The sequence below is a fragment of the Gadus macrocephalus genome, chromosome 11 (genome assembly GCF_031168955.1).
Source record: "Gadus macrocephalus chromosome 11, ASM3116895v1".
Taxonomy (NCBI): domain Eukaryota; kingdom Metazoa; phylum Chordata; class Actinopteri; order Gadiformes; family Gadidae; genus Gadus; species Gadus macrocephalus.
In genome coordinates this window covers 9,643,774-9,653,218 of record NC_082392.1, presented here as the reverse complement: position 1 = coordinate 9,653,218, position 9,445 = coordinate 9,643,774, and the positions used below count along the sequence as shown (strand labels likewise).

General features: G+C 39.5%; 1 protein-coding gene across 1 annotated transcript; it reads left to right on the top strand.

The window, feature by feature from the left end:
* Nucleotides 1–1,726: 1,726 nt before the first annotated feature.
* LOC132467073 (carcinoembryonic antigen-related cell adhesion molecule 6) lies at nucleotides 1,727–5,513 on the top strand. The gene is made up of 8 exons (XM_060064157.1): nucleotides 1,727–1,955; nucleotides 2,258–2,581; nucleotides 2,924–3,208; nucleotides 3,622–3,876; nucleotides 4,095–4,194; nucleotides 4,632–4,684; nucleotides 4,866–4,900; nucleotides 5,044–5,513. The coding sequence occupies exons 1-8, from the start codon at nucleotides 1,904–1,906 to the stop codon at nucleotides 5,155–5,157; spliced, it is 1,218 nt and encodes a 405-aa protein (XP_059920140.1). The 5' UTR covers nucleotides 1,727–1,903; the 3' UTR covers nucleotides 5,158–5,513.
* The last annotated feature ends 3,932 nt before the right edge of the window (nucleotides 5,514–9,445 follow it).

Genomic DNA, 9,445 nt, shown 5'->3' with positions numbered 1-9,445 from the left:
GGAACCGCGTTCTAAAAGAGACATTGCTTTCTGCCGAACAGGAGAAAAAACCATGGAAGCCGTTCGTACAGGATTTTCTGCTCACTTACCGTGCTACCCCACATGGCACCACAGGTGTGTCACCACATGAGCTCATGTGCAACCGACCAATGCGTACCAAAGTAGACATTGGCCCTGCTCGCAAATCTGATCCACTGCCAGAGGACCAACTACGCAGTCGGGTCGCTGCCAAACAGCAGGCATCAAAGACATACACTGATGTGAAAAGGGGAGCACGTGTGCCAAAGATAAAAGAGGGAAGTTTAGTCAGAGTGAAGAAACCTTTCCATGTCAGAAAGGGACTGTCTAAGTTTCAGAGACCTGTCAGAGTGATGCGCAAAGCTGGTTCTAGTGCCTTCGTACTGGAAGATGGGCGCACATGGAATGCTACCCACCTATCTCTGGTCCCTGAGAGTGAAGTAGACAGGGATTCAGAACCAGTGGCCTGCCCTGCCCCTGATCCTGTGCCGGAGTCGGCCCAGCAACCTGAGCCGCCCAAACAAGCAGTTGACCCTGGGGTCATGGACAGACCAGTGAGAGGGAGAAAGGAGCCTGCTTGGCTTCAGGAGTATGAACACTAATTGTTCTGAGGGACTGTGAGGTAAAAGAGTGAGTTAAAATGTAAAAAAAAAAAAAAAAAAACACGGCTGTGAAAACGTAAGAGAATACTGTTGTTTACTAAAAAAAAAAATATATATATATTTTGTTGTTGACTAATGAATGTGAGATAGATACTGGTTATGTTGGACACTGTATTTCATTGAGAAGGCTGTTGTGATTTACATATCTGAAAATGTCATGTTAAGTTTACATTATATACGGGTTACAGGTTTCAAGAGTTTACCTTTATATGCAAAGGAGTTTACATTATATACGGGTTACAGGTTTCAAGAGTTTACCTTTATATGCAAAGGACAAAGTCAGTACAGTAAAGATGCTGGTTATATTTTAGCAACATTTTCTAAGGTGAAGTTCTGTGTTGATGCTGATAAGATGGCACTTGAGTTATTGTACTACTTGAGTTATTGTACTACTTTAATTATGGTACTACTTGATTTACTGCACTATTGTTGAATTATCGCACTATTATTGAATTATTGCACTACTGATGAGTTATTATATTACTGAGTTTTGAATTATTCTGCTGATGTCAGATGTGGCATTGTTCTTTTGCTTACGTTTAAGCTTCTTAAGAGAGGGGGAATATGTTGTGTATTCAGTCGTATTATGTGCTGTTCCTGTTACTCCACTACACCACCGGATGGCGCACTTACCTAGTGTTGTACTGAAACTGTGTAATGTGACGTTGCGTGAGTTGAAGAAGAATACAATGATACTCGTTGAATGAGTCTACCGTGCCCGTCTCGTTCTTTCTTTATTATATTAACAAGTACAGGTTAATATAGAACAGAGAGCCATGTTTGAATATAACTCATTGTTCACCTTTCTTCAGTATAGACGGAATCGAAATCATTTTAAATGACTGGCTTCTTGTTTGGTAGGCATGCCTACTTATCCAGGAAGATTAGTGCGCAACAAACACTCTCCATGCCCTCAAACTATAACGTCAACGTGGCCGAACAGCCACTAGATGTCGCAGGAGGACTGGACGAACTGTTCCGTCAGTAACTCCAGTGGGTGGCGTTTACAGTGGCAACCCTTACATATAACCCCTGGCCACAAATGTTTATTAAAGCCTTAGCCTTTGGAGATACGCCATACTGGGTGTATCTCTGCCTCAACACACTCGCTGTCAGACTTACTTGGGTATAATTACATTTTCTAGAACACAGACATTTGGAGACCAACCTAATTATTCAATAACGGTAGCAGCTAAATCAGTGACCGTTCCTCGATTGGAAAAATGGATTTATCACATGGTTATTGCATGGTTGCTGTATGTTTGGCTTTAACAGGTAAGAATGGACGTTTAAGAGCATTAGGTGTATGTATGTATGTGTGTGTGTGTGTGTGTGTGTGTGTGTGTGTGTGTGTGTGTGCGTGTGCGTGCGTGCGTGTGTGTGTTTCATATACCATCTAACATTGTTAAAAAACAACGATTGTGCAACTATTAAAATCATTGAGATATAGCTCAAGTCATGTTTACTACGATAAAGCAAACTGCAATAGTGAATGAACAGATGTACTCAACCTGTCTTCGCTATAGGCCTTGACATTGAATACTTGACCTGTCCACATTGGTATCTCTCATTTGCAGGTCGTAGCGATGGAGTTGGTGTGCTGCCAGATCGTCTCAGTGGCGCTGTGGGAGAAAGTGTCATGTTGAAAGTAGATCAGAGCTCTCCAATGATTTCAGTGGCATGGCAATTTCATTTAGCTAATGGTACTGTGATATCTATCCTAACATCAACCGTTGAAACCACTACTACCCCAGAATATAGTACTAGGACCAAATTTGACAATATAACCGGATCTTTGGAGCTCTCAATCTTGACTCTAAATGACACTGGATTATACAAGGTGATGATCACTCCTCCATCGGGACATCCACTAAATGGAGAATGCAACCTGCAGATGTATGGTGAGTAGAAGAGTAGGATGAAAATAGTGCTCAGTTCATATAGCTTACCTTTCTATACACGAGTATTGTAGCATAGCAGCATGTTTTTAACGGTCGACCTCAACTCTAACCCATGCTGAAAGAAATGCTGTTTTTCCGTAATTATATTTGCAAGATAAAAGATCCTTCCTTATTCTATAATGGTCTGGCTCTCATTTGTTTGTGAACATAACACAGTTTGGCAAACTGCCAGTAAAAGCCAATCAGGGTTAGGCTTATCTAAGATGTTACAGTTACTAAGCTGGTATCATTTGAAGGCCATTATTGTTATATACCAGTGTATTCCATATATTTGTCCCACAGAGCGAGTCTCCGGTGTAACAGTCACCCCCAACACCACAGAGCTGCTGGAGTTCAGCAGCTCTGTGAGGATGTCCTGCCAGGTCTCCACCGGCACCTCCCTGTCCTACCTGTGGATGAATGGCAGCTCTGAGATCACTGTATCAAGTGACAGGGTGCAGGTCGGCGACGGAAACACCACCCTCACCATACTCAACGTGACACGCTACGACCGGGGGCCGTACACCTGTAATGTCTCCAATCTGATCAGTACTCAAGAAAGTGCCCCGTTAAAACTGCACCCCATCTGTAAGTATCTAACCCTCCTGCCTGACCTTTTACATTCTTAGACACAAAGAATGCTCCAATGGCCAGAGCTTCATCTGCAAAGCATTAGTTCCTCCCTGTTATACCCTATATTATCTCTCTTATTTCAGTTTGTTTGCTAACTATAACAACCACGAGGACTAGCTCTGGCTGCAGCTTAATCATGGCAGGACTGCTCTGCTTTCTGTAACTGGAAGTGATTGTCTCTGTGTCATAATGTGTCTCTGTTTATTACATAGTCGATCCATTCTAAAGATATGCATTATATGAAGCTAATGCTGGCCTATGATGTGGGAGTAATAATTCATTTTTTGTGTAAATATCTTTTACAATAGTTTTTGTTGTGGTTGATCACATGTTTAGAATCTGAATCTGTGGTAATATCTGGGTTTCAGATGGACCAGTGAGCATTCAGATTTATGTTCCGGTGGACCCAGTAGAGATCGGCCAGATTCTGCATTTATCCTGCAGGGCTGAGTCCACCCCTCCTGCACATTTCACCTGGATCAACGGGATGAATGAGGAACTCGGCTCTGGCGCTGACTTTAAGAAAACGGCAACGCTTTTGGACAGTGGAGAATACACATGTTTAGCAGTGAACAACATCACTAAGTTGGAGCTTCGTGCAGTGCAAAGTATATCAGTAACAGGTACATTATTACCATTCATCTTATATAGACAGACGTGCACACACACACACACACACACACACACACACACACACACACACACACACACACACACACACACACACACACACACACACACACACAGATTGATACAGACGCAGACACTAACACCAATCTGTTGCCCTCTCTGAATTTTTCCTCATGCAACCCATAAACCCTTCATCTTTTCTCTTTTCCAGACAACAGTTTGTCATCTGGTGCCATTGCTGGTATAGCCATTGCAGTGATACTAGCTGTAGTGCTAGTAGCTGCACTGATTTATCGTGTCCACACAAGCAGGTATGCAGTATGGAACCCCACGCGTCAATCATGAAAACAACGACCTCATGATGGTGCAAGTAGTCTATTCACTTAATAATCACCGAAATAAATAAAAGAAAGAGTTAAAGATTTGTTGGATTGGAGATTGCTTAATTCTCCCATTCATTTTACATTACAAGTCAAGTTTGTTGCTGAATTAGTAAACATAATAAAGTTATGCAAAACAAGTACACAAGCAAAATATAAAAGTTACAACGATGAGATGTGGAACTTGGATGCATCAATGAAAAGTTTACTATACATGTTGCCTAGACTTAAAAAAAATCGCCACACTTGCAATAATGTTAGGATTAACATTAGCACTGGTATTTTGTAGAAGTATTTAGAAATGTTACGCAGTGTCCATTGATGGATGCGGAATCGATGCATAAACGTGTCGTGTTCTTCCTTCACAGAACCGGCAAAAGGAAAGAAAAGTTCAACGTCTCAGAAAGAGGCTCCTCCAACGGTAACTTTGTGTGTATTTTTGCATTCTAATGTGTGTGCTTTGTGTGTGTACACTTGCATGCACGTGCAAGTGCATTAACAGTATATACAGTATGTCATATCATGATATTCATAGAAGGTTAATGTTTCACATATAAGTTATGATTTAATTCATTTTGTGTTTGTGTTTTCTTTCTTGCCAGGAGGTTACAGCCAGGACTCCGCCCTGAGCACTCAGGTAAAGATCACACATACAAGTATCTTATAGTTGGCTTTTTGTAACTATAGACAGCAGGGTAGTCTACCTGTTGGTTCTAGAAACATAACACCTCATCTCCATCTATATTCAATATCCCCCTTTTTCCTCTCTTGCTCTCCAAGAATATGAACTACGCCGATATTAGCCACTTCAAGAAGAACCAGGATGTGGGCATGAAAATGCAAAACCCACACATATCCACAATCTACTCTGAGACCAAACCGCCTGCTACCTAGCATTCTCCTAGCGTGGTTTAGCCTCTCACGTGGTGAGAAGCACCAAGCTAGTTTGGCTGGTAATGATTCAGTCATGACTTGATAATAATAGTTTTATTTTTCACAATCCCTCCTCCGTTCCTCCTTGTCCCTTTCTGTTCTAGAACTGAGTTATCATTGGTGGGACTGTCTCTATGTGTCTGACTTAATGTAATCAAACAGGCTTCCACAGAGTCCTGGCTGACCTTATCAGATGTATATTATAATGCATTGTAATGCCATATTTACATTTTTCCTGCTGTGAAACCCCATAAACAAGAAGCAGGAACTTGAAATTTGACATTGGTATGAATGTATGTAAATAATATTAAAAGTGTGTAACAGTAAAACAGCCAATGGAGCCAGCCACAGCAGTTGATAAATTACAACTATGTTATGGCTGCATTTAATCATGTAATTTATTCACATTTCGGAACCTACACTAAGTGTGCATCAGCTTCCTTACCTTTTTTTTTTAACTTTTACTACATAGAACTGTTATATTTGATTATACATGTTTGGACCATATGATTACATGTAGGTGTATATAGATTACATTTTATCCTAAAAATGAATCCAGGATGTATAATGTGATCAAAATGAAGCCATTTAAAACACAGTGTTGACAAATATGTTGTGATGGTGTTTCTGATTTTTTTTTTTATTGATTGTTTGATTGATTGTCTTTATTTCTAACATGTAAGCAATAAAAAAAACATGATTATTAATCAATTAATGATTATCAATTGATTATTAATAGATGAAATAAAAAATAAAAGAGACAACATAAAAAAACACAAAAGAAGTAAAATTAAAAAAAAACTTTCTACATGCTCGAAAGGGGGTAGGAGGAAGTAAAAAAAACGTATCTAGTCCTACCCCTTGATAGATCAATTTAGCTTGGATAGATGTCACCAACATGTCAGTATAATACAAGCTATAATAATGCATATAAATATGAATACAGAATAATTGTGTATATATATATATATATATATCTACGCATATATATCTACGTATATTTATAAATAGTCAATATAATCACATACAAATAATGTAAACAATTATATATATAATTGTAAACAATTATATTTATATATATATATATATATATATATATATATATATATATATATATATATATATATATACTATAAACAATTCATAATACATTATAAATACCTTACTATATATATAGATATTACAAATATAAACACAAATACCATGATTCATTTAAGCTATTGTCTCAGCCCTTTTGGATATACAATTAATAAGTACTGCAGTTTGAGGATGTTCAGGATTATTAATTTGAAGAACAGAAATGTGTAGGAACCTCAAGTTAACAGGAAATGTTTAGGGCCCACAAGTTCACAGAGACAGAGCCTTTGTGTAATCATAAATTAACATCTGTTAAATAGAGCAAGTCCACTGGTGAAAAAAAATAAAATAATAATTAAACTAATGGTGTAATTTAAGGATCAGGTTCCTGGTCCTTAATTTCTCAAAAAGATCGGCAGATTTCTCAAAAATAAGCGAAATGGTAAACAATAACTATGACACTTTCTGGACTGGGGCTGCAGACAAATAGTATTATTTTAGTCTTTTTTAGTCCTTTCAACTGACCAATGACCAAGTCGTATTTTAGAAGTGGCAGCCATGATTAGAACTGTTTGAATTCCCTAAATGCTAAGGAAAGATATTTCAATGCTTCCTTTCTTATCTCCTGTAGCATAAAGGAGATAAGAGGGTCGAACCACTATCTCCTCTAGCATAAAGGAGATAAGATTCCCTGACAAAAGGAAAGTTATTATTGTTGTTATTAAACCTTCATGATGTAATCCTAAAGTCACCATGGAGGTTAAAAATATCAATAAGGAATCAGTAAATTAATTGAATATTATGAGTATAGTAACTATATTGTTAAAGGGACACTTCACCCATTTGCATTAAGCTTTGTATCGTTAGAAACCCAGTCATATTTTTGAATGGTCTTGCATCCTTCCCTAATTTCCCCTAAGACTGGAGAGATCCGTATCTACCTCTAATGGTGTGATCCAGATGCCTCGGACACCAGCCTTCCGAGTTGGAAGTGGGGAAATCTCCCAGGTTTCTTGCGGCATTTCATGGAGGCACTCCCCCTTTTTGTCTTGATCTCTCGGAATTCTGAGAGTAGACTGAGTGCAGTGAGGTTTACCGGATGATGCGATAAACAAAGATGGCTGTGCCCATAGTGAATGAGGTGAGATGTATTTTCTTTGCATTTGTACCACGTTGGTCGTTTTAATGTTGATTTTAAAGGCTCTTATACACTTGAATAGATTTCTACTTTAATACGGTCACCAATTTATGCATTGCACAGTCTTGTTAGGCATGAAATTCAATGTAAGTGTTTGTTTTCAAGCCGGTTTGCTATAGAGGCTAATGTAGCAAACAATAAATGACAGCCTGCTACTGCCTACTGCCTACTGCTACTGAAAAACGCGACAGCACTTTTTGAAATTGAAATAGGCGAAAATATTATTTAAATGTAAACAGAATTACTTGAAATGTTAGTGGTTCTGTAAGATGGGTTTCACCTCAGAGTTTTGTGTTGTTCATTCACGGCATTTATGCGAACGGGAACGCTATAAAGGCTCCGAGACCGGAAATGACTTCACAAGTGCAACTCTGAAGGCTGGTGTCCGAGGCATCTGGATCACACCATAGATCCTCATTTTCATGCCTGCCTAGGGGGTGGGACCCACTTACGCTACAGACCTGTAATTATACATTAGCCTCTTTAGCAAACCAGGTCGAAAACAAACAACAAACTTGACATTGTATTGCATGCACAGCAAGACCGTGCAATCCATAAATTGGTGACCGGAATAAAGTAGCAATGTAATCAAGTGTGTAAGAGCATTTAAAATTGACATTAAAAAGGCCAACGTGGTACAAATACGAAGAAAATAAATCTCTTTACGGGCGCAGCCATTTTTGTTGAGGGCATCATCTCTGCACTCATGCCGCTTACAAAGCAGCTCGGAGCTTCGGAAGCTCTTACCTTCCCTTCTTCCGAAATAAGAGTGTTCAGGAAAAATCTGTAGGCTATTACATATAACTGGAAAAACAGATTCATGAGACTAAACTTCATAACAACAAGAAGTAGTGATGCCCGCAGGGACCTCTTTGCGCTTCTTTGCTGAATCAGATGAATCAGTTATTAGAACTGCTTGCGATGGTAGAACATGAGTGAGAATTTATCAGGTGATGCAAACCTCCTGAGCTCCCGGAAACTCTGACCGTTTTGAAGGAGGCATCGGTCTACTCTCAGAATTCCGAGAGATGAAGACAAAAAGGGGGTGTGCCACCGTGAAATGCTGCAAGAAAGATGGGAGATTTCCCCACTTTCAACTCGGAAGGCTGGTGTCCGAGGCATCTGGATCACACCATAAATGGTATAGAGAGTACACCAGTGTGAATTTGCGCTACGGTATGGATTTTGACGTTACCATGTGATCGGTAAGACGCAGTCGTTCATTCATAATATAATCTTGCGCACACAGCTTTTGGCCGTGTTCTATAAGATATTCTAGAACACTCCTCTGGATGATATTATGAATATACGACCGCGTTGGGTTCTCCAACGTCTCTGGTCCTTCCACATCAATCTGAAGTCGCGGTTCAATCTGGACTTCAGAGAGTCAAAGCCAAAGATTCTTCCCCCAATTCCTTCTCCACCATGGCCGAGAATCAATACACAGAATCAATACACCAGACCCGCTATAAATTGATACCGACATCCGACCCGAACCCAAAGTAAAATTAGACACATTAGATGGAATGCCGGGGAATTAAACTATCTGTTGTTTGGCGTGACGTTTTAGATCGCGGTGCAAATCCACTGTGGAAGGTTTAAGTTAACTCCTCCGCTCCTGAATAACATATCCAGCACCGGAGAAGTCTTGCTCGCAATCGAAAAAACCTGCCGTCAAGGGGGCACCAAATTAGAAATTTATGCTACTATTCAACTACATATATGACCCACTTTCAATACAGATTCTTGTCTCCACCGGTGAAATTCTCCTTTAATGCAGTCATTCAGTCATCATCATTTTTTTTTTACAAGATTGAAGAGGAGCAACCGGGAATACTTTTGGTATCTTTTTGAGGCATTCAGCACAACCTACCTGAGGTTGGAAATGCTGTCCGAAGCAATCCTTTATGTTTGATCTGTCTGCCAACGTTTTTTGTTTACAAATATCTTATCCTGTGTTAGGGTCTAGCTGAT

Bases quoted from the DNA above. Each gene is read 5' to 3' on its own strand.
- LOC132467073 (XM_060064157.1), top strand. From the start codon at position 1,904: ATGGATTTATCACATGGTTATTGCATGGTTGCTGTATGTTTGGCTTTA. The intron at 2,582-2,923 runs GTGAGTAGAAGA...TTTGTCCCACAG, and splicing joins ATGCAACCTGCAGATGTATG to AGCGAGTCTCCGGTGTAACA. The intron at 4,901-5,043 runs GTAAAGATCACA...TTGCTCTCCAAG, and splicing joins ACTCCGCCCTGAGCACTCAG to AATATGAACTACGCCGATAT.